This window comes from Mobula birostris, chromosome 30 (assembly GCF_030028105.1).
Source record: "Mobula birostris isolate sMobBir1 chromosome 30, sMobBir1.hap1, whole genome shotgun sequence".
Classification (NCBI taxonomy): Eukaryota; Metazoa; Chordata; class Chondrichthyes; order Myliobatiformes; family Myliobatidae; genus Mobula; species Mobula birostris.
The window spans coordinates 7422953-7450248 of NC_092399.1; the positions used below are offsets into that span (position 1 = coordinate 7422953).

Below are 27296 nucleotides of genomic sequence, written 5' to 3' on the forward strand. Positions count from 1 at the left end.
GACTCTGTTCATCAAGATGGACACACAACTGTAGTTAACAAGACAGTCTTTAATGACATGTAAAGTTCACTCCAAATTGCCTGAATTTCCATAAAGACAAACCCTTGCTGAGAATTGCTGTAGTAATGATGCTGGACGCTCTCCAGAAGGTCTAAATTATGCCGTCTCAGCCCAGGAGAGACTGATAGTATCATCACTCTGCAAGTCAGTCCATCAGAACATCATACCCATACCTCACTCTCACTAAGTATCTTTCTGGCATCGCTCCAGCTGACCCCCATTGACTGTGATACCCCTAAAAAACCACAAATTTAATGTTTTTATCCTTGAGCTTAAATTCATCTATAGTCCCAACTTCACTTCCCCATCACTGAACTGTTCCCACAACCTATGGACTCACTTTCAAGGACTTTTCATTTCATGTTCTCAATATTTATTGCTTATTAGATTAGATTATGAGGACACTCAGTCCTCATTTATTGTCATTTAGAAATGCATGCATGCATTAAAAAAAGATACAATGTTCCTCCGGAGTGATATCACAAAAAACACAGGATAAGCCAAAGACTAACACTGACAAGGTCACATAATTATAACATATAGTTATAGCAGTGCAAAACAATACCATAATTTGATAAAGAGCACACCATGGGAATGGTTAAAAAAAAGTCTCAAAGTTCCGATCAACTCCCAATAGCAGGTGGCAGAAGGGAGAAACTTTCTCTGCCATAAACCTCCAGGCACCGACAACTGTTGATGTATTGGAAGCACCCGACCACAGCTGACACTGAGTCCGTCCGAAAACTTTGAGCCTCCGACTAGCCCTTCGACACTGAGCACCATCCTCTGCCGAGTGCTTTGACCCCGCCCCGGCCGCCGAGCAACAAGCAAAGCCGAGGACTCAGGGCCTTCCCCTCAGGAGATTCTGGATCACACAGTAACAGCGGCAGCGAAAAAGGCACTTCAGAAGTTTCTCCAGATGTTCCTCCGTTCTCTCATGTGTCTCCATCAAATCAGGATTGTGCACGGCACCCTACTTGACAGATTACAGATGTCATTCACTGGAGTGGCCGCGCAAGCTGCGTCGTGCCGCCATCTTCTCCTCCTCCAATATTTATTTAGTATTATTTCTCTTTTTTTCTCTTTCTTTTTGTATTTGCAGTTTGTTGTCTTTTGCACTCTGGCTGCCCGCCCTGTAGGTGCGGTCTTTCATTGATTCTATTATGATTATTGGATTTATTGAGTTTGCCAACAAGAAAATCAATCTCATGTGACATATATGTCCTTTGATAATAAATTTACTTTGAACTTAGAACTTTAATAGTTATTGATGGATGAATTCACCTGTTGTGTTCATCTGATTGACAGTAAATGAACAGGATCAGTGTAGACACCTAGTGCAGATAATGGACTGCCTTCATACATTGCTTTAGACAAATGCATTCTCCAAATCTTTATTCTCATTGTAACATTCAAGATCATTGTCGATGTCTTCGTAATTCCTAGCTCGCTGAAGTAGTGAAATTGTTTCATTTTCACTCCTGGCTGTTTCTGTAACTGATGCTATTTAAAAACTGATCACTCTAAGCACGGTGTAGTGTCAAATGGCCATGCAAGTGCACACAAATGATTCCAGTTAGAACCTATTCTGCAACAGCCTCCTGCCCTAATTGAGCAGCATAGTGTTCCAAATAAACGAAGGGAATCCTGCTATTTTTTTGACTTAGTTTTTGTTCTTTAAGAGTTATCCCAAATAAACAGCTGCCCTAATTAACATGACCCAATTAACTGGAATCCACTGAATTACCATAAATAGATTAATAATATAATTAAAATTGCATGCAGTGTGCAGCAGAGGTAGGCAGTACAGTAAACAGCTCTCTGTCCTAGTGATGAGACCTTGGTGGTGGCAGAGTGTTTACTAGTCTCAGCCTGTTACCCAGCCTGACAGTCCTAGTCCTGGTGCTTCAGTTCCTCCTTCCTGACAGTAGTGGGTCAAAGAGATTGTGGGATGGTTGTTAGGAATCCTCAACAATGCTCCTGTAAATGTCACAAATGGGAGGGGAGGGGAAGGAGACCCTGATGATTCTCTCAGCAGGCTTTACTATCTTGCGATCTGATGCTTTGCGGGTTCCATACCACACAGTGATGCAGCTGGACAGGACACTCTCCATGGTGCTCCTGTAGAAAGTTGTTAGAATTGGGGTGAGGAGCCTTGCATACTTTAGTATCCTCAGGAAGAGTAGATGCTGCTGTGCCTTTTTGACTAGTGAGGAGGTGTTGTGGGTCCAGGAAAGATGGTCCATTTATGTGCACACCAAGGAACTTCGTGCTCTTCATTTTCTCAATGGCACAGCAATTGAGGGAGGGTGACTTGCTTCTTCCTGAAGTCCACAATCATCTCTTTTGTCTTGTTCACGTTGAGACTCAGGTTGTTCTTGCTTCATTTGACAAGTTGCTCCACCTCCTCTCTGTATGGCAACTTGTCAGAATTGATAATGAGGCCATCCACTGCTGTATCGTCAGTGAACTTGATGATGCAGTTTGAGCTGGATCTGGCAGTGCAGTCATGAGTCAGAACATGAAGAGGAGCGGGCCGAGCACATAGCCCTGGGGGACACCAGTGCTCAGCATGATGGAGCTTAAGATGTTGCTGCCAACTCAGACTGACTGGGGTCTTTCTATCAAGAAGTCCAAGATCTAGTTACAGAGGGGTGTTGAGTCGCAATGAGGATAGTTTACCTACCAGCCTCTGGGAGGATGATCATGTTAAAGGTCGAGCTGAAGTCGATGAACAACATCCTGGTGTATGAGGCATTGTTTTCTAAATGGGACAAGGTGGAGTGGAGGGCCGAGGCTATGACATCATCAATGCACCAGTTTGAGTGGTAGTGAATTGGAAGGCTGTCAAAGTAGCTCGTAGGTGTGATTTTATACAATCCACTACAGCCACTCAAAGCATTTCATAACCGTTCAAGTCAGTTCCACTGGGCAGTAATCGTTTAGGCCAGTTACCATAACTCTCTTGGGCACTGGAATGATGGTGACTGCCTTGAATCCTGCAGGGAAATGGACTGTCCATTAAGACCTTTGTTAACTGGGTCATACAGTCCGTCAGCACCTGATCAGATATGTCGTCTGGCCCCACAGCTTTGTGTGAGTTTATCCTGGCCAGAGAGGGTGCCTGTTCCTCACTGGGGTGTGGGGGGCAGGTGGTTTTTTCCCTTGATCTCACATCATTCAATAGTCAAATCATGCACAGAAGGCATTCAGCTGATCAGGAAGGGAGGAGTCACTGTCATTGATGCATAGGGTGGATTTGTAATGGGTTATAATGTGAATGCCTTGCCATATGCGCCACGTGTTTCTGGTGTCACAAAGGTGTCTGTGCATCTTCTGCAAGGATCCATGTAGGTGCAGATGCAAGGGACCAGACGACATGTTTCCATGTTAGAACATAATGACTGAGACATAAAGTTCAGGCATCTGAACCTATATCTGGGGCCTGTAATTTCTTCCGGCAATGTCCATATTTAGTTAGTTTTTTGTTTCTTTCCTTGTTTGTATGTACTGACTCTTGGGTTTTGTACAAACATTTTGTGTCTTCAGTTGTCTACTCTGGCCTCTTACCCCTTCTCCTCACCTCCCCCTGGTGCCCCGCCTTCTTCCCTTTCTCCCATGGTCCAATCTCTTCTTCTCCAGCCCTTTAACTTTCCCACACACCTGGCTTCACCTATCACCTTCTAGCTTGTCTTCCTTCCCCTTCTCCCACCATCTTACTCTGGCATCTTCGCCCCTTCCTTTCCATTCCTGAGGAAGAGTCTCGGCCAGAAAAGTCAATTATTTTCATTTCCGTAGATGCTGCCTGACCAGACTGTGCGTGTGTGTTGCTCTGGATTTCCAGCATCTGCAGAATCTCCTGTCCAATTCTTATATGCCCTTTTACAATTACAGATTATAAATGCTACATCTACAAGTCTGATTTTTGTGGAGGGACTTTGGTGCACTGCGGTTAGCAACATTGTAGGGACTTACAGTTATCATTCTTTGCAAAGAGCACAGCCTTGATATCTCGGTCTAGTGCATCGCAGGCACTGCTATGGGCTTGTTCAGGAAAACGGCCCTTAAAGTCATCAAGGCACTCCAGAGCCTCGGCAACATACTTCAACTCGAACAAGCAACGTGCCAGACGAAAATGGGCCTTCAGGTGGGAGGGGTTCAAAGAAATTGCTTTCAGACAGTCTCTGAGAGCATCGTAATGGTCTCCATCCCTGAAAGAAAAAGGATAGAATCAGATACTGGATTTACTCAGGATGAAACTATTATGCTCACGCGACACTGATCTTGTCTTACTTGGAAAAAAGAACACCTATATTGACACAATGATTCAAAATACTTTCACAATAATAAATGGCACACATTTTTTAAAAACACCCACTTCATTTTATATATAGTACACTGACTATAATTCAAACACTCACTAAAAATTTGAGAATGCAGAGTCAGCCATAAATAGGAAAACAGTGATCATTAAATTGCTCTGACATTCAGGCAAAGGGTGTGTGGAGTGGATTTAGCAGCATTAGTTATAATCAATAAAGTCAACTAAGTGACAGATTTTACTTTATGAAAGCACTTAAGTATATGTTTGATGCATTATAGCCTGTGCACAACTGTCAGACTTGGCTTATAGGCTACTATGCTCTGAATGTGTTGGAAAGTGTATTGACTGGCTGCATCACAGCCTGTTAAGGAAAATAGAGGGCAATGGGTAACCCTAGGTAATTTCTAAAGTAAGAACATGTTCCACACAGCATTGTGGGCCGAAGGGCCTGTATTATGCTGCAGGTTTTCTATGTTCTATGTTCCTATGTCTCGCTACAGGTAGGTAGTCACAGGTAGGTTGTCGCCTCAGGTTCATTTAAATTTTCCTTGTTGCCACTGTTGTTTTGTAATTCTAAAACATAAAACTAATCAAAATAAAACATGGTGCCAGAAATAACGTGTCTTAATTTCGTTTTTACTTTTCAGCGAAACATGTACTTATGATGTGATGACCTATGCCATTCATGTACTTTTACATATAACCTGTAATTATTTATTTAAATGGACAAAATGTTTAATCAAATATACTTACACTCACCAACGACTTGTACATCTGCAACATAAAGTCTTAACTCTTGTACTCAACGTCCTGACTGATAAACACTCTTTAGCACGCTAAACATTCTTTTCACAATCCTGTCTACCTGTGATGCAACTTTCAATGAACTAGTTCCCTCTATTCCACTACATTCCCGATTGACCTACAATGCAGCTCCTATGGTGGCTTGCGTTTACAAAATGAAACGCATCACCTGATGCTTATTTGTATTGAGATCTATTGGCACACCTCCTGCCACTTCCCTAACTGATCAAGATCCCTCTGTAATCTACAATAGCCTTCTTCACTAACAAGCCATCCTAATTTCCTGTCACCCACAAACTTACTGAACAAGCTTTGTGCATTTGCATCCATATCATTTATATAAATAATGAACCACAAGGTCTGTAACACTACTCCTTGTGGTACACCTCTGGCCTCCATTACAAGAAACAAACTTCAACTATCATCCCCTTGCTTCCAACCTCCAGGACAGTACCGAATCCAATTAACTAGTTCTCCCTGGATTTCATGGGATCTAACCTTTCAGACCAAACTACGATATGGGACCCTGCAGAAGGCTTTGCTAAAGACCATTCACTGCCTTGCCCCCTCATCCACACTTCTTGTTACCTCTTCAAAAAAAAAAATTCTAAAAGATTCATGCACAAAGCCACGCTGACTCTTCCTAATCACACTTTGCCTGTACAGATCCTGGTAGATCTTCTCCCTCAGAATTTCCTCCAGTAATTTCCCCACCATCAATGTCAGGCTGAACGGCATGTACTTCTTTAGTTTGTTCTTGCTACCATTTTTAAACAACAGAATGACTTCAGCCACCTATTGGTCTTTGAGAACCGCACCTGTAGCCAAAGATGGAAGCATTCCTCTCTAACCCTCCCATAAGCTCCAAGTTTGCACTCAGTAAGGCCCTGGGGATTTATTCACCTTAATGCCCTTCAAAGTTGCAACACCATTTTCCTGGTAATATAAATGTTCTCCAAAACATCTCCACCTGTTTCCCTTATCTCTTGAGTAACCATAAACTCAGGAGAAATATTCATTAAATATCATCTATACCTCTTGCAACTGGAAACATAGCGTGGCCCTGCTGATCTCTAAGGGGACCTGCTCTCTGCTTAGCCACTCTTTCACTCTTAATGTAGCTAGAGAACATTTTGGAATTTGCCAGATCCGTCTCTTACCTTCCCTTTGCCCTCTTTTATTTCCCTCAAGTATATTGTTAATCTCTTTTTTTTAATTGCCAAGGGATTCACTCATCCTCAACCTCAATGTATGCTTCTTTCTGTACTTGACCAGAGCCTCAGTGGCTTTTGTTCTCCAGGGTTCCTTAAGCTTGCCAGGTTTACTGTTCAACCTGACAGGAACGTGCTGCCCCTGGACTCTTAAAAGCTTCCAACTTGTTGTTTGTTCCTTTGCCTTCAAGCAGACTTACCCAATCAACTGTTGCTAGTTCCTACCCGTTGTCGTTCCTTTTTGTGCCTTGTGGCGCATCAGGTGGCATTTTTTGCTGTTTCCTCAGCATTTGTCTGTTTTTCCCGAGGCCAAGTTACTAACTTAATGCTCAACTCAGCATGGATGGAAAGCGTGCAAGGGGCCCTGGCTGGATTCGATCCCTCGCCTTAAAGTCCGGTGCCAATGCCACTACACCAATGGCCGGATTGATGGTGATGATGACGATGACGATGACAACGTCGACTCAGACCTGAGAGGCCAGCGTTGGGCATTTTCATGTCTTACAAGGCGCAGTTCGAAAGGCTGCGTGGGGCGCCACTCCTTGCACAGACACTTCGCAGTATTATTTTACAAGGCCGAGTTGCGAGCTCGACATCAACCCGGCGCGGATGGAGAGTGCATACGGGGGCGGTCTGTCACTGGATCAAACTCGGGAACCTCTGTTCTCGAGCCCAGCGCTGATGTCACTGCACCACCATATATTGATCTTCCTGGTCGCATTTGACAAATACCAACCACTCCGGGTCCTTAACACTCTGGATGACCTAGTCAAACTGGGGAAATTAAAATTTCCCACTAATATAACCCTATTATTCTTACAACTATGAGCAATTTCTCTACACATCTGCTCGTCAAATTCCCACTGACTATTGTTGAGTCTATAATACAGTTAGAGTGACTCTCCCTTTCTTGATTCTAAATTCCTACCCATATGGACAATCCCCCAAGAATGTCATCTCCAAGCACAGCCGTTACATACTCCTTTATCAAAAAAAGCAACACCCTCTCCTAGCTTACCTGTACCTCTGTCACACCTGAATTATCTGTACCCTGAAGTAGTCTGTCCTGCCCTTCTTTCAGCCACATTAATGTTATGGCTATAACATCCTAATGCCAATCCATGTTTTGGTTCAGTCACCTTAACTGTTAAGCCTCAGGCAATAAAATAAATGCAGTTTAAATGAGTATTCTTTCCCTCTCTTTACTGTACCCCTGGCTATCGCGATTACTAAACTTGCTTGTGTTGGTGTTGCTTTATCACATAACTTACTCCTGCTCAAAGACCCACACATCTACCCCCTGACTGCCTATGTTGCTTAAACCCTACCATGTGGCAGTAGCAAATTTCCCTGCAAGAATTAGTCCCTCTCTGGTTCAAGTGGTGGTTTATTGAATAAGCAATCCATTTTTTTTCCTCTCTCCCCAATGGACTGCAGAACTATTTCATTTCCAATACTTCTTTTGGTGCTAACTTTAATTTGTCTCCACAACTACCTTTAGAAGTGCACTCCAGACCCCAGCACTACCTGCCCACCATCCTCCATATTTAGCACCTTGCTTCTCACCCACCCATTATCAAAAAAAAAAACACTGATAGAAAGCTTATTATGTTTTAATATTTTAACTCCAGCTCAAATGTTGCTATTGCCATTCAGGTTATCCCTATTCTTAAGTGATATGTTGAAAGCATAAGTGAGCTATGATCAACGTTACACATGCAGAGTCTCAGAAAGTGAAAACAAACAAACATGGAAGATGTAACAGCTACTCGAACAAATCAACACCGCTGTTAGCTTTTAAACCACTAGCAAAACAAACAATTCTGAAGCAATAAAACTAACAAAACTAGAACTAGCAATATTAAGCAAAATTAAACGGATTTAAACAAAGTTAAGCAATAAACAAAAACAACACCTGGTTGTCTCTAACTCTAAATTACTCCAACCAAAATCTAAAGACAAAATATGAATACATAACTGAACTCTTTGCTTTTACCACGGCCTAGCTCATGTGACTAACTACCATAGTAAGCATAATAATGTTTACCATACTAAACATACTAAGCACAACACAAAATACGACGCAGATAGAAAACAGATAGGTGGCCCTACAGAAGAGATTCCAGCTCAGTGCAGCAACGCAGGAATAAGAAGAGGCAAAGCAAAATGGTAAGAATCATAGAGCAATGCAGCACGGATACAGGTCCTTCAGCTCAGCCAGGTCAGGCTGACCACTGTGCCCACCCAGCTACTCCCCAATTTCCTGCATTTGGTCCACAGCCCCGTAAGCCTCATCCCTCCAAGTACCTATCCTAGTGCTTCTTAAATGATAGTATCACACCTGCCTCAACCACCTCTTCTGGAAGCTCATTCCATATGCTCACCACATTCTGCGTGTAAAAGATGCTACTTAGGTTCCTTATAAATCTTTCTTCTTTCAGTCTAAACCCATGCCCCCTAGTTTTGGACTCCTTTAACCTGGAGAAAAATTGTACCCTCTACCTTACCTATGCCAAATATCTAGTTATCTAAATAATCAGACATACTTATTAATAGAACCTACAGTCCACTAGATAGTTAGGCAACTCTAGTACTGAAGCAGGAACGTTCCTTACCATTTGCGTTTCATGAAGGCTGCAGCTCTGTTGCCATAAAGCGTGGGGTTTCTGGCTGCTTGTTGAATGGCCTTACTATAAAGCTGAATGGCCAGTGTCCATTGTTGCCGAGCGAAGGCATCGTTTGCTTGCTGTTTGAGCTTTTCCAAGTGTGGTGACAATTCATAGGGAACACTGTAAAGAGAAAAGTCCACATCCTGATGACCAAAACCAAAGAGAGTATATTAAATATCCACAATAAAGTTAGAGTCCCATTATTTTTAAAACAGTACCCCAAACTTTTGAAATACTTGCTCGTTTCTGTCACTGCAGCTTACCACATAGAGCTTGGAAATACAATGCAGTGAGGTTAAAAGGTTTATTTTAAAAAAGTTTTATTCATTGTTATGCGGATGTTACCGGCAAGGTCAGGATCTAATGCCCAAGCCTGGTTGCTCTTGAAGGTAATGATGAGGTGCCTTCCTGAACTGTTAATACCATTACTGTTTTAACAGTTTAGAAGGCTGAGAGGGTGATTTATATGAGCACAGAACCATACAACAACTCTTCAAGCCTGCTCTGCCCATTCAACATGGTCATGCCTGATCCCAGATTGGAAACACGTTCCTGTCCAAAACCATACCACTCATTTCCGTTAGCCGAAAAATTTAATGATCCAAGCCGTGACTGAGTACGCAAGAGTGTTATGGGCTTTAGAGGTGCAGTTCGTTTCGTACGTATGAACATCACTTCCTGTACATTAGCTGTTTTTATATCATTTCCAGCAGAGGTTAATTAGGATTTTATTTTGAGGCATGTCATGGAAACACATCCATCTCCATCTGCTATTTATTTACGTCTGAAACAGCAACATCTGTGAGTCTTAAGTTTTGTTAATTTTGGTAAACATTTAGTAGATATATTTTGAAGGTTATTAAGATATCGTTGCACCGTGAGTTTACTCTTATTTACATGGCCTAGTTATGGGGTGTGGAGTGTGTGAATTACCATGGTTAACGTTGATCGTGAGAATAATCAACAGTATTAGTATATTCAGGTGCATGGCGTTCTTGTACTGGGTTTAATAAGTATTTTGCTTAACTTTCTGAGTTTCACAAGTAAGATCTCATTAAAAACCCTGAAGGACGTTTCCTGCTTGGGTGATTTTTGAGAATGTGCTTAACTCTTTGAATAGCTTCCTGTATATGCACTGCAAGGGTCGTAGACTGTCTTATGATATACTGAATTTCCAAAATTCAAAACCCTCTCCACGTAGATTTTAACTTTATCTCAATTCTAAAACAGTTACCCCTTTATCCTGAGACTATCCTCCTTTTTCTATACTCCCCAGCTGCACGAAAAAAAAATTTAGTACATCTTTATTAATCTCATTCAGAATTTACATGACTCAATGTCACTCTTCTAAAATCTAGTTGGTATTGACCAATTTAACTTTACTTTCTCCTCAGCACTAATCTATAGGAACTGCACTGTATGCATCCAAGGCAAATAAAGATGAGGAGACCTGCAAATATCACACTAAATAAGGTCCCACAAAAGCCCTGAGTAACCTCAATAAGACTTCCTTATACACTCAAACCTTCTTAGAACACAAGCCATTTGACTTCCTAAATGCATATGTTCTCAACCTGGGGTTCATAGACTCCTTGGTTAATGGTAAGGGCCCATGACATAAAAAGGTTGGGAAGCCCTGCCATAGAGCATTTTTTGTCTATTCTAACTTATGGACAAAATTGACTTACAGATATTTACAAAAATGGAACCAGTTCATTATAATGGGACCACCCGCATGTTGTTTAGAAACTCTTTTTCTTAAAAAGCTATGATACTGGATATTAATTGAGATTTATTCCTTCACCAAATAAATCTATTAAAGGTTATGAAGTAAAGGCAGGAAAAAGGAGTAAATTACAAACCAGGTATGAGCTGATTTGCTTAAATAACTTCCACTGTCTGAAACAAACTAATGAAGTTCTATTTCGAGAAACTTTATTTGTGCAAATTGGGTTTATTAAAGACTCTTTTAAAAGCAGAACAAGTATAGAAATTGGTTCCTCATCTCCTCTGCAGAATCCTAGCAAAGCCTGTATGTGCCAACTGCACCTCCTCCAAAGTCTTTAAACTTCCAATTCTAGCTTATGGTCTTAACTTCAAGACTTTTCTATGACTATCAACCAGAGGAACAGAAGGATCCCAGACTCATTTTGGTGTCAGCTGAGTACAGGTTGGCAGCACTTACATCTGATTTAAAATTGAGCTGCAGCTGTTTTCCAGGGATTTGAGTTTGGCCAATGACAGTACTGTACTAATGAAGCTGGTGTCTGCTCTATTGTTTACAAAGCTACATCTTCCTGATGAGATGATAAACTGAGACTCAGAATCCTTTCTCAGGAAGCCAAAGCTGAATAAATGGGACAATTCTGAAGAACATCACTGGCCAGTGTATTCATTGCTCAAATCATAATTTCCTGTCTGTGGAAACACTGTGTGCAAAATGATAGCTGTCACTTCCCACATTTTAATTCTGATCATACTTGAAGAAAATTTGGCAGCCAAGCACTTGTGTATTTGAGAGGGTCTGTAGAAATACAACTCTTTTGTTTTCCCGGATCATTAAAGCCCAAAATTTAACCCCAGGACAGTTGCAGAACCTCACCCTTACCAGATCCCAGTTGTGCAAATCTAATACAATCCTTGCCATTCAAGGTGAATGATTTCTTACCTACTTTGTGGCCATGCGTCCGACAGCCTAAAGCCATTACTATGAAGATGGATTCCATTTGTAACTCCATTAGCCATTGATTTTCCATTCTGCAAATCTACAACATGTGAGATCACCATTAGGGAACAGAATTTCAGTGACAGAAGCAGCAGTGCATTTTGGATACTTCTGTCATAATATCCATATAAAAAGAACTATTAATAGAATCAATGAACAGCCAGGTTAAGTGGCCAAATGATTTTCTGTACCTTATAGATAATCACCCATGGTACAATTGCTTGGAGTTATCTGATTATTTGTCCTAACGTAAACACGACAGCTAAGAATTGGCCTGAATAATGGAAGTATGATTTTTTTTTAGTGAAAAGGATCAAGGGCTTGACAACCTGATTGATGCGATAAAAATATAAAAGCATTAGATGGGTAGAAAGTTAAACTATTTTCATCAGCGAAGGAAACAAGAATAAGGGAGCACTTTAGTACAAGTTCAGGAGCTAAACAAAATCAAAAAAAAATTTCAAGGGGGATGAGGAAATCTTTAATTCTATCCCTGCTCTGAAACATTGAAGTAATTTCTCTTTTTTTTTGGTCTTCTAATTCTGAATGACCTCTAGTTGTGCAAAGTTCAAAATAAATTTATTATCAAAGTACGTTTTCTTGCAGGCATATTCAATAAATCCACAATAGAATAATAACCATAATAGAATCAATGAAAGACCGCACCATCTTGGATGTTTAAACAGTGTGCAAAAGACAACAAACTACAAATACAAAAAGAAAGAAATAATAATAAATAAATAAATAGATAAGCAATAAATATCAATAACATGAGATGAAAAGTCCTTGAAAGAGAGTCCATTGGTTGTGGGAAAATTTCAAAGATGGGGCAATTGAAGTTGAGAGAAGTTATCTCCTTTGGTTAAAGAGCCTGAAAGTTGAGGGGTAGTAGCTGTTCCTGAACATGGTGGTGTGATACCTGAGGCTCCTGTAGCTTCTTCTGATGGGAGCAGTGAGAACAGAGCATGCTCTGGGTGGCACCTCCCCCCTCCAGGACATGCCACCCACGACCACCTCTTTGTTGTCCTAATCTCTGGAAGTTTACTCTTTAGCCTCTGTCTGTATGCAGGTAGGAGGACACCAAGTGATCCGATTTACTGAAATGCAGTCTGGGCATGGAATGGTAGGCATTCCTTACCTTAGTATAACAGTGGTACAGTGTGTTGGGAGCTCTAGTGTAACAGGTTATATGCTGTTTGTAATTGGGCAGGATTTTCTTCAAACAAGCCTGGTTGAAGTCCCCAACTATGATTTGCTTTATCCTATGAGTTAAGAACTCAGTTTTGAATACCTCCCATACCTTCTTTTAGCTACTTATTCTTCAAACAGAAATATCATTTTCTCCAATCTTATAATTAAATCGCTTCATTCCTAAAACACTCCTGGTAAACTTACTGCATGTATATATATCCCACAGGAGGAATCTCTTTATTCCTCCCCACAGTCCACACTAGCAATACATTTATATCAGCAACAAACCTGAATATTACACTTGATGCCTAAATCCAAAATCTTTGTTCCAAAGATTGAGAACAGTTGGGGCCCCCAATTACAATGCCCATGGCAACGCCTTAGTCAGTCTCCAAACATAAAATTATCCTTTTTTTTCCCCTGTTGTCTCTCCATTAACTAATCCTCAATCCAAATCAATGTATTAGGCTTACTATATGCATTCATTTTGTTTAATAATCTCTCATGTGGCACTGTTTTAAGATAGTGCTGATATTTTTGCAAAATATTCACAAGCCAAATCTCTAATATTTAGAAGTAATTTCTACGACAATACTACTTTTAGGAACCATGTATCTATTTTCTGTCCAACTGGAGCAATATATCTATTTTTTGTCTGTATCGTAGTTTATTATTGTAATTTGTCACGTGGGTTGGGGAGTGGTAGAAGCAAATGAGCATAGTTACGTATTCACACTTTGTTAGTTGTTTAGTGAAGAGTGAGCATGATTTTTTTTGGTGACAGCTGATTGAGGTGTTATTGGAACGCTAACTAGATCACTAACTTCATTATTTCGCCAAGTTACACTGATTTGAATGCCAAGATCACTATATTGCTAATTTACTTTCTCACCATAAACTAATGTAGTTTTGTTGTTTTTTAATTGTTACAAGATCATTTGTCTTTGCTGATTTCAGAATAAAGAATCGAACTTTGAGCAGCCAAAAATCTGAGGTCCGAAGTTTGGGAAGACTGGCTCATTCAGATTCAATGATTGAGTAGAAAAGCAGCGACACTTGGCAGTGTGAACAGCGGCCAGTCAGCACTTGGGATTGATTGGCAAGAACAAATTAAAGTCAGGCAAGCGGAGCGGCTATTCTTGGAGTGGCCAGAGTTAGAGTGGAGTTTTTGAGGCTTTAGTTCTTTGAAGCTTCAGTGAGGAGAGGCTTGACTGAGAAAAGGCAAAAAAGACGCAGGTGGAGTTTCCACCCACAGTTTATTACGAGTCATAGAAAACTACAGCACAGAAAGAGGCCCTAGTTCAGCATCCAGTCCATGCTAAACCAATTAAACTGCCTGCACCGGGATCATAGCCTTCCATACCCCTACCGCCCATGTACCTATCCAAACTTCTCTTAAACGCTGAAATTGAGCTTGCAGGCACCACTTGTACTGGCAGTTCATTCCACACTCTCACAACCCTTTGAGTGAAGTAGTCTCCCTTCATGTCCCCCTTAAACTTATCACCATTCACCCTTAACCCATGACCTCTTGTTATAGCCTCACTAACCTCAGTGGAAGAAGCCTGCTTGCATTTACCCTATCTACACCTCTCATAATTCTGTACACCTCTATTAACTCTCCTCTTAATCTTCTATGTTTCAAGGAATAAAGTCCTAACCAATTCAATCTTTCCCTTTCACTCAAGAGGTCCCAGCAACATCCTTGTAAATTTTCTCTGTATTCTTTCATTCTTATTTACATTTTTCCTGTAGGCAGGTGACCAAAAATTCCACGCAATAGTCCAAGTTAGGCATCACCAATGTCTTATACAATTTCAACATTTTTCCTTCTTTATATATGCTCAGTTAGAACAGTAAAGAGGCCAGGCAGGATAGTGGAATGCTCCTCTTGTGGGATGTGGCAAGGCCGGGAGACCTCCAGTATCCCTGATGCCTACAACTGTGAGAAGTGCATCCAACTGCAGCTTCTAACACTAAGAGTTCAGGAGTTGGAGCTGGAACTAGATGAACTCCGGATCATTTGGGAGGCTGAGGATGTGACAGATATGATAAACAGCCAGTGTAGAGTACCCCTGTGGCCCTCCTCAACAACAAGTATATCACTTTAGATACTATTTGGGGAGGAGTGGGGGCAATTTACCTAGCAGGGGAAAGTCACATTGGTCAGGTCTCTGGAATAAGTCTGGCTCTGTGACTCAGAAGGGAAGGGGGGGGGTGGATGGTGGAGAAGAAGAGGTGAGCTGTGGTGATAGGCGATTCATTAGTTAGAACAGGGGTCCCCAAGCTTCTTTGCACCGCGGACCGGTTTAATATCGACAATATATGCTATATATAGGGGGGTTCAAGTAGGGTTAAACTCACCTAAACATGTCTTTTACGTTAGGGTTGCCAACTTTCTCACTCCCAAATAAGGGACAAAAGTAGCAATCAAATCCCGGGACACTTTACCCCAGGAAAGACTACCATGACCATGAAGCCTTGTGTGGGGACCTGTGTGCGCATGCGTGACGTGTGCCTGTGATGTGCATATCTGCGTACGTGCTGATTTTTTCCTCCCACAAATTGGTTTTGCCTTCATCTTCCCGACTACACTGTACATACCTTATTTCTACTTTATATAGGCTGTGTATTTATCATATCATTCCTGCTTTTACTATATGTTAGTGTTATTTATTTTCAGTTTTATGTGTTATTTGGTAGGTTATTTTTTGGGTCTGGGAATGCTCAAAAATTTTTCCCATATAAATTAATGGTAATTCCTTCTTCGCTTCACGCCATTTCGGCACGAAAGGTTTCATATGAACGCTCTACCTTAGCAGGGGAAATATGGGACAAACCAATTTAGTCCAATATACGGGATGTCCTGGCAAATACGGGACAGTTGGCAACCCTATGTTCAAGTTCAACAGTGCCTGACAGGGAATGAGGAAAGGTGCTGCTGACTCATATCGTTTCCTCGTGGCCTGGTGGTTGGGGACCGCTGAGTTAGAAGAACAGAAAGGAGGTTCTGTGGACGAGAATGAGATTCCTGGACGGTTTGTTGCCTCCCGGTGTCAGGGTCAGGGGCACCTCAGATTGAGTCCTCAGCATTTTTAAGTGGAAGGGTGACCAGGCAGAGGTCATGGTCTACATAGGTGCCAATGACATAGGAAGGAAGAGCGACGAGGTTCTGCAAAGTGAGTTCAGAAAGTTAGGTACTAAGTTAAAGGGCAGGATCTCCAGGATTGTGATCTCAGGATTGCTACCAGTGCCAGAAATAGGAAGATTATACAGTTTAACCTGTGGCTAAGGAGTAGATGTAGGAGGGAGGGCATAAGATTTTTGGATCATTGGGCTCTCTTCCAGGGAAGGTGAGCCCTGTACAGAAAGTCAGAAAGTACAGTTTGCACTGAACTGGAAGGTGACTAATATGCTACTGGGAAGGTTTGCTGTGCTGTAGTGCTGCACTGGCGTGGGGGGGGGGGGTTGGGAGTTGAAGAGAAAGGGGTTTAAACTAGAGTTGCAGGGGGATGGCAACCAGACTGTCAGAACAGATAGTGGAGAGGTTCTGAAGACAGATGTTGTTAAAACCTCAAAGCCAGGAATCAAGCATGGTTGAGCATGGTGCAACTAATGTCCTGAGCTGTGTATATTTCAGTTCAGCAGGGGCAAGACGGGCAGCTCAATATTCCGGGTTTCCGATGTTTTCGATGCTACAGAGCATACAGAAGGATTAAAAGAGGAGCGGTGGCATTACTAGTCAGAGAAAATGTCACAGAGTGTGCAATACTTGATTTGCTATTCAGGAATGAGACAGGGCAAGTGACAGGAGTTTGTGCAGGGGAACACTTTGTATCTAGTGATCATAACACTATTAGTTTCTAAGTAAATATGCAAAAAGCTACCTCTGGTCCTTGGATTAAGATTCTAAATTACACAAAGGCCAGTTTTGATGGCATCGGGAAGGATCTAGCAAGTGTGGATTGGGACAGGTTGTTTCCTGACAAAGGATGTACTTGGTAAGTGGGAGGCATTCAAAAGTGAAATTTTGAGAATACAAAGATTGTATGTGCCTGTTAGAATAAAAGGTAAAGATAACAGGTGTGGGGAACTTTGTCTTTCAAGAGGTATTAAGGCCTGCAGGTACACTGCAGGTATAGGCAGGTGTGCTTATGTAACATCAGAAATGTACGAGAACTCTTAAGGAAGAAATAAGAACAGCTAAAAGGCACAAGGTTGCCTTAGCAGACAAGGTGAAGGAGAATCCTAAGGTATTCTACAGATATGTAAAGAGCAAAAGGATTGCAAGGGACAAAATTGGTCTTCTCGAAGATCAGAATGGTAATCCATGTGTGGAGCCAAAAAAGATGGGGGAGAACTTAAGTGAATTTTTTGCATCTGTATTTACTCAGGAGACGGACACAGAGTCTATAGAAGTGAGGCAAAATGGCATCAACTTGATGGGCCATATACAGATTACAGAGGAGAGGGTGTTTGCTGCCATGAGGCAAACTAGATGGATAAAACCCCAGGGCCTGATGAGGTGTTCCCTCAGACTTTGCAGGAGGCCAGGGCCTTAGCGGAGATATCTGAATCATCCTTAAGGACAGGTGAGGTACCACAGGACTGGAGGATAGCCAATGTTGTTGTGCTGTTTAAGAAAGGCTCTAAAAATAAACCAGGAAGTTATAGGCCAATGAGCCTGACATTGATAGTGGGAAACTTATTGGAAAGTATTCTAAAGGACTGGATATATGAGTATTTGGATAGACATGGTTAAGGATAGTCAGCATGACTTTGTGCATGGTAAGTCATGTCTAACCAATCTTATTGAGTTTTTCAAGGAAGTTACCAAAGGCAAGGCAGTGGATGTTGTCCACATGGACTTTAGCAAGAGATTTTACAAGGTCCTACATGGGAGGCTGGTTAAGAAGGATCAGTTGCTCGGCACTCTAGATGAGGTAGTAAATTGGATTAGACACTAGCTTTGTGGGAGAAGCCAGAGAGTGGTAGTAGATGGTTGCCTCTCTGAGTGAAGGCTTGTGACTTAGTGGCATGCTGCAGGGATTGGTGCTGGGTCCTTTTTTGATGATCTGGATGATAACACAGTTAACTGAATCAGCAAATTTGCAGATGATACCAAGACTGGGGGCGTAGTGGGCAGCAAGAAAGACTATCATGGCTTGTACTGGGACTTGGACCAGCTGAAAAAATAGGCTGAAAAAAATGGCAGATGGAATTTAACGCAGACTAGTGTGAGGTCTTGTACTTCAGTAGGACCAACCAGGGTAGGTCTTAGACAGTGAATGGTAGGGCACTGAGGAGTGTGGTAGAACAAAAGGATCTGGGAATACAGGTCCATAATTTATTGACAGTGGCATCACAGGTAGATAGGGTCATAAAGAAAGCCTTTGGCCCATTGGCCTTCATAAATCAAAGTACTGAGCACACAAGATAGGATGTTATGTTGAAGTCGTATAAAACATTAGTGAGACCTAATTTGGAGTGTTGTGTGCAGTTTTGGTCAACCACATATCTACAGGAAAGATGTAAATAAGGTTGAAAGAGTACAAAGAAAGCTTACAAGGATGTTGCCAGGTCTGGAGGACATGAGTTATATGGAAAGACTGAATAGGTTAGGACTTTATTCCTTAGAACATAGAAGACTGGGAGGAGATTTGATAGAGACATACAAAATAATGATGGGTACAGATAGGGGTTTTCCACCGAGGTTGGGTGGGACTACAACTAGAGGTCATGGGTTAAGGGTGAAAGGTAAAAAGTTTAAGGTGAACACAAGGGGAAACTTATTCATTCAGAAAGTTGTGAGAGTGTGGAACAAGCTGCCAGCTTAAGTGATGGATGCGAGCTGAATTTCAATGTTTAAGAGAAATTTGGATAGGTACATGGATGGTAGGGCTATGGTCCAGGTACAGATCGATGGGAGTAAGCAGTTTAAATGGTTCGGTATGGACTAGATGGGCTAAATGGCCTGTTTCTGTGCTGTATTTTTCTATGACACTATGAATGTACCTTGTTTGATTTTGTAATTCATTATTTGGAAGCACGTTATACAGTGTCCAGTACCCTGGCCTAGTCTCTAAGTGGTTTTGGTTTGTTTTCAAGTAAACGCTGCATTGTATCAACAAAAACAGTTATACTAAAAAACACCAGTCTCCAGCAAAGGACTGCCTTGGACTGGTAGGTGAAATTGGAATCGCAATACTGAGAACAGATCTGAAACAGGAGCAGCTTGCAGTAGGATTATCTGCAACCCTTTGTTGATTCATGCCGTGTTTCAAAGAAAAAGTTATCATCAAAGTACATGTCACCATATACAACTCTGAGGTTAATTTTGTGTTTGTGGTTTGAACACAATTTTGAATGGTCAGGGCTGCTGTCCATTGGGGACTGCTGCTCGATCATGCGGTTTTTGCTTGAGAGTTTGTCACTTTGTTTGCTTAGTCTAGTTTAAGTGCTGTAGATCTGCAAATAGTTTGTTTGTTCACTACATTATTGAATCAAATATTGCCCGTGCTGTGTGAGAACGAAGTGCTAATTGTAAGTCACACAAATAGAGGTAGTAACACAAGTGTATTGAAGCATGAAACTGCCCCAAAAACACTGGAATGGGGGCTTGCAAAAGAAAAATTAAAGCTAAAGCTAAGGCTAATCCAAATGAAAGTCTTCAAAAGGAGTATGAAACAAATGTCAATAAAATTAAAGAAACTGCTGTACAAGTACAATTTCATCTTGAGGTGTTAACTATTATATATAAGGCTGTTTCTGAGCAACATGACATGTAAATCCCATTACCTTCCAAGCTTGAGCAAGAAAGACCACACAGATGGTTTTCAAACATTGATTGTTCTTGCAGTACATTGAGGAAACAAAACAATCGTTGACCCCAACATATTACATTGAAGATCATGTTGCTGCAACAAGTGAATATGTGTCTCACCTTTCATCAGTTGTTTCTCAAATTCCATGGCATATTTTGACTACTCATACAGCATGTGACCCACAAGATGATGTGAAACCAACTGTGTCTAATGTCAGCGCTTGAAGCTTTGCTGCATCTACTACCTCCACTGCACACATTAAAAAAGAGGTTGATTTAGCTGCATGAATCGCATATCAACGATTACTAAAGGACAAACATGCACTGCAAGAGCAAGAGGAGCAGATGGAACACCAAGAGGAGCATCTACGGAAAAGGAAGGAACAGCTTAAGTTGGAGGAAGAAATTGACGCACATATGGCTAAAATTAATGTGCTAAGGGCTTCACATGTGGTGAGCGCTAAAAGAGCTCCAGCATGACAGTCCTATTGTGTGTGAGTTCCTATACCGAAAAGATAACGAAAAACAAAAACACAAACACACAATGTCAATGCTGATTTATTTGTTCCTCAAGTGTCTGTGAAACATGAACAAGACCCCCAGGAGGTAGTTCAGGATGTTTACTCTCAGCCTGCACTAATGAGGCACTCTGAATCAATGTCATAACCAACAGCTCGAAGTGCTCATGCGTACATTAACTTACAGCAGGGAAACTCACTTGTTTTAGATGATAGAGGTCAAAATAGTTCTAACGATATTATGAGGAAACAAAATGGAATAACAACCTTATTGGTACAACCGCAACATATTTCATCTTTACCTACAAGAGAGATTTAAATCTTTGATGGTTATCTATTCCTGGATCATGCATTCATAAGGACTTTAGAAAACAGTGTTGAAGGCAGGACTGACAAATGCAGTGACTGTCTCTATTTCCTTGAACAGTACACTAGAGGTCGCCATAGAGAACTTGTCAGCATGTTTACCCTAAGAAAGGATATGTAAAAGCAAAGGCTTTACTACAGGGACATTTTGGTGATGAACAGAAAATTACACCTGCCCACATGCAAAAGGCTCTTTTGTGAGTATCTATCAAATCTGAAGACAGAAAGCTCTGCAAGGCTAGAGTCTTTTACTTAGAGGCTGTTGCAATACTGTGGAAGAAATGCAGTCCATGTGCGAGCTGGATGTGCCTGCTAAAATGTCGATTGCTGTAAAGGAACTGCCTTATATGCTGAGGAATAAATGGAAAACGGTGGTCTGTAAACTGCAAAAAAGGCACAAATGTAAAATTACTTTCACTGACATTGTTGATTTTATAGAAAGGCAAGCAAAGACTGCTACAGACCTGTATTTGGGAATATACAGGATGGTACATCACCGGCAATAAGCGAAGTGTAAACAAAACTAAGACACAGTATCATTCTAAGGCTAAAGGAAGCAGCTTTGCCACTACTGAGACCACTGTGAGAAGTAAAGCTCAAACTAAACCTGGAACGAACTGAAGGAAATGATCTGGTCAGACAAAAGGGCTTGTCTGTTCTGTGAAGGTGAACACACTTTGGATTCATGCCCTCAGCTGGAGAAAAGGGCTCATAGTGAGAAGAAAAAAAAATGGTGTCTGGTTTGGCTGATTGTGAAGAAGGATTACAGGAAGCGTCTTTCATGCAAGGTATGCAGTGGCAAGCATCCCAGCACACTTCATATTCACTCAATGAAAAGTGTGCAGAATCAAAACAAGCCATGAAAGAATCATAGCAGTGAGCAGTGCCCTGGTATCTAATGACCTTACAGGGGCTGGCAGTCATGACTGTAAACTTCCCGTAATTCCAGTAGAAGTGAAGTCTAAGAAGAGCAACAAGACAGTGGTTACTTATGCTTTCCTAGATCAAGGAAGTACAACAGTGTTCTGCACAGCGAGCCTAATGAACAAGCTCAATGGAAAAACGACATTGTTTCTCTTACACATCATGGGTCAAGAGAAGATTGTGGGTAGCTACATTCTTTCAGGATTGGAAATGGCTGGCTTAGGTGGTGAAAGCTATTGTGAACTATCTAACATCTATACACAGGAACGTATGCCTGTCCACAAATGGAACATTCCACAACAGAAGGATTTCCAGGGGTGGTCTCACCTGAAACACGTCCATTTGCCAGAGATTGATTTGAGCTGCTGATGAAGATGAACGTGCCTAAAGCATTGCAGCAGTTACAAGTGATTCGCAGTGTTAGTGATGGACCCCCCCTATGCAATTAGAACAATGTTGGGTTGATTGTGAAAGGACCACTGGAAGAGACAGTGCACGGCCAGAGCTAACAGTTAACAGGATTTCAGTTTTGAAGTTGGATGAGCTTTGGCAGCAGTAGTTGAAGGTAGACTTCCCTGAATGCAGTCAGGATAAACCTGGCTTGTCAAGAGGCGATCACGAGTTCATGCAGCCGGTTACAAATTCTGCAAAACTGATGAATAAACACTAACAGATTAGTTTACCTTTGAGAAAGGAAGAGATTAACATGCTAAGTAATACGAAGGTTGCTGACAGAATGCTCTAAATCTAAGGAAGAGGTTTAAGAAGGATTAGTCCACTGACCACACAGCTTTCACAAAGGATGTCATCTCCAATGGTTATGTCAAAAGAGTGCCAGCAGAGGATCTGGAACGCAGTGATGCGAAAGTCTGATATATTCCACATCATGGTGTTTACAACTCCAGAAAAGAGAAACATTGTATTGTGTTTGACTGCGGAGCAACTTTTCAGGGAATATCACTTAATGCTCAGCTTTTACAGGGGCCAGATTTTACTAGCTCACTGACTGGAGTCATAACCAGATTCAGACAGGAACCAGTGGTGATCATAGCAGAAACTGAATCAATGTTTCACCAGGTTAAAGTACCAGCGGAAGATACAGATCTGCTGAGGTTTCTCTGGTGGGCTGATGGTGACCTCAGCCAAGATGTGGTGAACTTTAGAATGGTGGTACATCTCCTTGGAGCAACTTCATCACTAAGCTGTGCCAACTTTGCTCTTCGACAATGCACAGAAGACAATAAAGAACAGTTCAGCTGTGAGGTGTCGATGACTGCCTTGTGTTAGTGTCCTTTGAGGAAGAAGCATTGTCTCTCTATCATGTCCTTGTATCCATTTATGCTAAAGGCAGCTTTCATCTCACAAACTGGATAAACAACTTAAGAGTGCTAGCAGAGATACCAGAAAAGTAAAGAGTGAAAGACATGAAGGATTTAGATTTGGATCAAGATATTCCTTCAGTAGAAACAGTACTGGGTGTGCAATGGTGCACTCCGTCTGATACTGTCAAGTTTGAATTCACAATCTAAGACGGACCACTCATCAGAAGGGGGAATCCTCTCTACTCTTACCCTTAGTTCCATCTATGATCCCTTACGAATCCTGAGTCTGGTGGTGGTATCTGCCAAGAAGATCCTACAAGATCAATGTAAGAAAGGGCTAGGCTGGGTTGATGCTATACCAACATCAGTTGCTCATGAGTGGATGCGCTGGCTGGAAGAACTCTGCCAGTTGGAAGACTTCAGGGTTGTTAAGACGTTTGAAACTCCTGGATTTTGGAGGAAATACACCACTTTAACAGACACAATTACACCACTTTACAGATTCAAGCAAAGACAGTCTTCGTTGCACAACACTCACTCTCAGGTGCAGTGCCTTTATCATGCGAAAATCCGGGGCAACTCTGTTGAAGTCAGTTTCCATCCCTTGTATGGAGCTCACCGCTGCTATGATGGCAAGCCGTATGGACACAATGTGGAGGAAGGAGTTGCACATGCAGCTTCAGGATTCAGTGTTTTGGACTGATAGTACTTCTGTGCTGAAGTATATCAAGAATGAAACTTCCAGGTTCCGAGCCTTTGATGCAAACAGAGTTTCAGAAATTCTTAAGATCTCACAAGCATCTCAATGGTGGTATGTAAACAGTTCAAACAACCTGGCAGATGTGGCCTCTGGAGGGTTGAAGGCGAAAGCATTTCTGAAGAATTAGACATGTGCATCAAGGCCTCAGAACCTTCTTCAGCCTGAAAGCCAATGGCCTGAAAATCCTGATTGTTCTGGAGAACCACTATATGATCGGGAAGTCAAGAGGAATGTTACAAAGAATGCTGATGCAATTAAGAGGAGGTGGATGCCATAACACGTAGAATCCACTTCTCATCTTGGACCTGTTTGAGGAAGACAGTGACTTGGATTCTTAAAATTTAATAACCTGCTCTTGTTTCTCAGTCAGAAGAGGAAGCAAGTAAATGTTGCACTGTTCAGTCTGACTTGGCTGAAGAACAACTAGGGTATTCTTGAGAGAGAGATAGAGAGATAGAGGGAGAGATAGAGGGAGAGATAGAGGGAGAGATAGAGATAGAGATAGAGATAGAGATAGAGATAGAGGGAGAGATAGAGGGAGAGATAGAGGGAGAGATAGAGGGAGAGATAGAGGGAGAGATAGAGGGAGAGATAGAGGGAGAGATAGAGGGAGAGATAGAGGGAGAGATAGAGGGAGAGATAGAGGGAGAGATAGAGGGAGAGATAGAGGGAGAGATAGAGGGAGAGATAGAGGGAGAGATAGAGGGAGAGATAGAGAGAGAGAGAGAGATAGAGATTAAGAAAGCCAAAGGTCAGATCAGCCGAGAATCTCTCTCAGTGGAGGAGCTCAGAAAGGCTAAAATGGAGATCTCTCTCTGCTGCCTGTGATGCACCTCCCTACTACTTTATCCTCGACCAGATCCACACTTTCAATCACCAGTTCTTCAACTTTCTCACATCCTGCAAGGATCGGAAGATCACCTGTTTACAGACTACAGAATCTGCTGCTTCCTACGCTGGCAGGCACAGATATCTCCAGATTGTGATCCCTTTGCCAACCTCAACGGTTCTAACAATCCCAAGCAGATTCAGAACCCGGACTCCACTGCCATCAATGCCGGTTCCAACAAACAGACACCTTCAAAGTGCTGATTGTGCAACCTCCAACTCCTACTCCAGCTTTGATTGACAGGGTCTTCGTGTGCTGCCGCTGGAACCCATCTCCCCTACCGCCGTCACCACTCTGCAATCCAGTGCCCTCCGTCTGGTGGAGCATGTCCTCACTCTCAATAATTTCTCCTTCTGCTCCTCTCACTTCCATCAAACATAAAATGCAGTCATGGACTCTCGCATGGTCCCAACTACGCCTGCCTGCTTATCGGCTAAGTGGAACAGTCTGTGTTCCAAGCCTAGACTGGTATCACCCCGACTTTTCCTACGCTACAATGACAACTGCATTGATGTTACTTCCTGTACCCATGTGGAGCTCATCGACTTCATCAACTTTCTGCTCTCAAGGTGAGACTTTTCATTCCAGAACTAAGGAGGTGTCTTCCTTCTTCAAAGAAAGCAGCTTCCCTTCCCCCACCATCAACGCTGCCCTCAACCGCATCTCTTCCATTCCACACACATCCTCCCATCACTCCCCCAGGGATAGAGTTCCTCTTGTCCTCACCCACCACCCTACCAGCCTCCAATTCCAGCACGTAATTCTCCATAATTTCTGATACTTCCAATGGGATCTCACCACTAAGCATATCTTTCCCTTTCACCCACTTTCTGCTTTCCACAGGGATCACTCCCTACGTGACTCCCTTATCCATTCGCCCCTCCCCATTGACCTTCTTCCTGGCATAGCGGAACAAGTGCTACACCTGCCCCTACACCTCCTCCCTCACTACCATTCAGGGCCCCAAAAAGTCCTTCCAAGTGAGGCGACATTGCACCTGGGAGTCTGTTGGGGTCATCTACTTTATCTGGTGCTCCCGGTGTCCCCACCATACTTACCAGCAAGAAGAGAGCTCCAAAAGGAAGATATTTATGCTTGTCGCAGATGGAAGCAGGTCCAATATGTCAAACTTGTTTAGGAAATGGTAGGTCAAGGAGTATTTATCACAAGTTACAGGAACATCAGAAATGGTCAGGTATAAAACACAATTTCCTCCCAGGAGACATCTGTGCTTATAGTTGACAACACAGCACCTTGAAACCCATGTATGGTGGGAAGAGTCATTCAAGTCTTTCCAGACAGAAGAGGATTTGTGCACCAGGTCAGACCAAGAACAGCTATCTGGACAGGTCTATAACTGAAACTTGCCTTCTATAGAAGGGAAAGGCTTCAGAAGCTACAGCTCTAGATCCCTCATGACTTTGACTTGACTGACTTGAGAGTGGTGGTAAAGATCACTGCATTGGGCTAAGTGTTGGTTAACATCTGGCCTGGACGACTGTTACATGACTTGACTGGAAGAAGAAAGAGGACATTTGTATAAATGTTAAGATGTTTGTTCTTGAAGGTTTCATGCCTCCTATTTTAGTAGTACGCAGTTGTAATTATTATAGTGTAATAATTAAGGGGCTGGAATGTAGGAACCATGAATCTTTTTGTCTGCATTGCAGTTTGTGCTGCATTTATTATGTATGGTATTTTGTCACATGTATTGGGGTGTGGTAGAAGCAAATGAGTATAGTTACATATTCTTGTTTGCTTAGTTGTTTAGTTTAGTCTAGTTCAGAGTGAGTACGCCACGGGGAATGATATTGTTTTGCTGTCCACTAATTGGGATGTTATTGGAATGCTAATTATTTTGCTAACTACACTGATTTGAACTCTGATTGCTATATCACTAATTTAGTTTTGTTAGCTTTTATCACTATAAGATCATTCCTCTTCGCTGGTTTGGTATTAAAGGATTGAACGTACCTCTTTCGAGATGGAAATTCGTTAACTGAAGCCTGGCTCAGTCTCTCAGAGCTGTTGGTTTGTTTTCAAGTAACTGCTACACTATTCCTTCAAGTTGGAGATTTAGGAGGTAAAAACAGCACTCAACTCAGATATGGGTAGGAACTTTAAGTATTTACACTCCTAACAATTAAACGGAATTACAGCAATAATTTCAGATCTGACACAAGCAAGTCCAAAGTTAGAGGCTTCAAATATAAAGTAGTTTTTAAAATATAAAATAGGATCATCTGAAGAAACTTCTTTATCTATGGAAGGATAACAATATATGGTTAGGCGATAGTTTAATTATAGTGTAGAGGTGATCAATTGATTTCTGAGCAGTAGGCTTTATGGAATGGCTTCTCTTGCTGCTGATAGTAACACAACTGAAATGAGTATAAGAAATTTCAGTCAAGCATGTACTCCATTTTGTCTCCCAAGTCTACAACAGCTCTGATTCCTCACTTCAGATCTCAGAAAGTGGTATGGCCACAGATAGCCTGCTAACAGAATCTAATCAGATTCCTTCTTCACCCAGCTTCTGCAGACACTACCATCCAGCTATACCATGGTTTCCTATTTCCTTTTCTCCCCACCCCTTCTTACCTCCTCCTTTCACCTCTTAAAAATCATAAATCACTGAGCCATTTGCTTTTCATCTCCTAAGATGATCTTTTTATGTGGGGTATACTTTTTCTATTTTTCCCCTCTGGTT

At 41.9% G+C, this 27296-nt stretch overlaps 1 protein-coding gene across 1 annotated transcript in view; it reads right to left on the reverse strand.

Annotated features, from left to right (window-relative positions):
• Positions 1 to 27296, reverse strand: part of wdtc1 (WD and tetratricopeptide repeats 1) — a 70310-nt gene that overhangs the window by 5924 nt on the left and 37090 nt on the right. Inside the window, exons 11-13 of the mRNA XM_072247340.1 lie at positions 11737 to 11833; positions 9015 to 9188; positions 4036 to 4271 (exon numbers count right to left, since the gene is read on the reverse strand). Of these exons, the coding sequence (XP_072103441.1) occupies positions 4036 to 4271; positions 9015 to 9188; positions 11737 to 11833 (507 nt within the window). The remainder of the gene's footprint in view (positions 1 to 4035; positions 4272 to 9014; positions 9189 to 11736; positions 11834 to 27296) is intronic.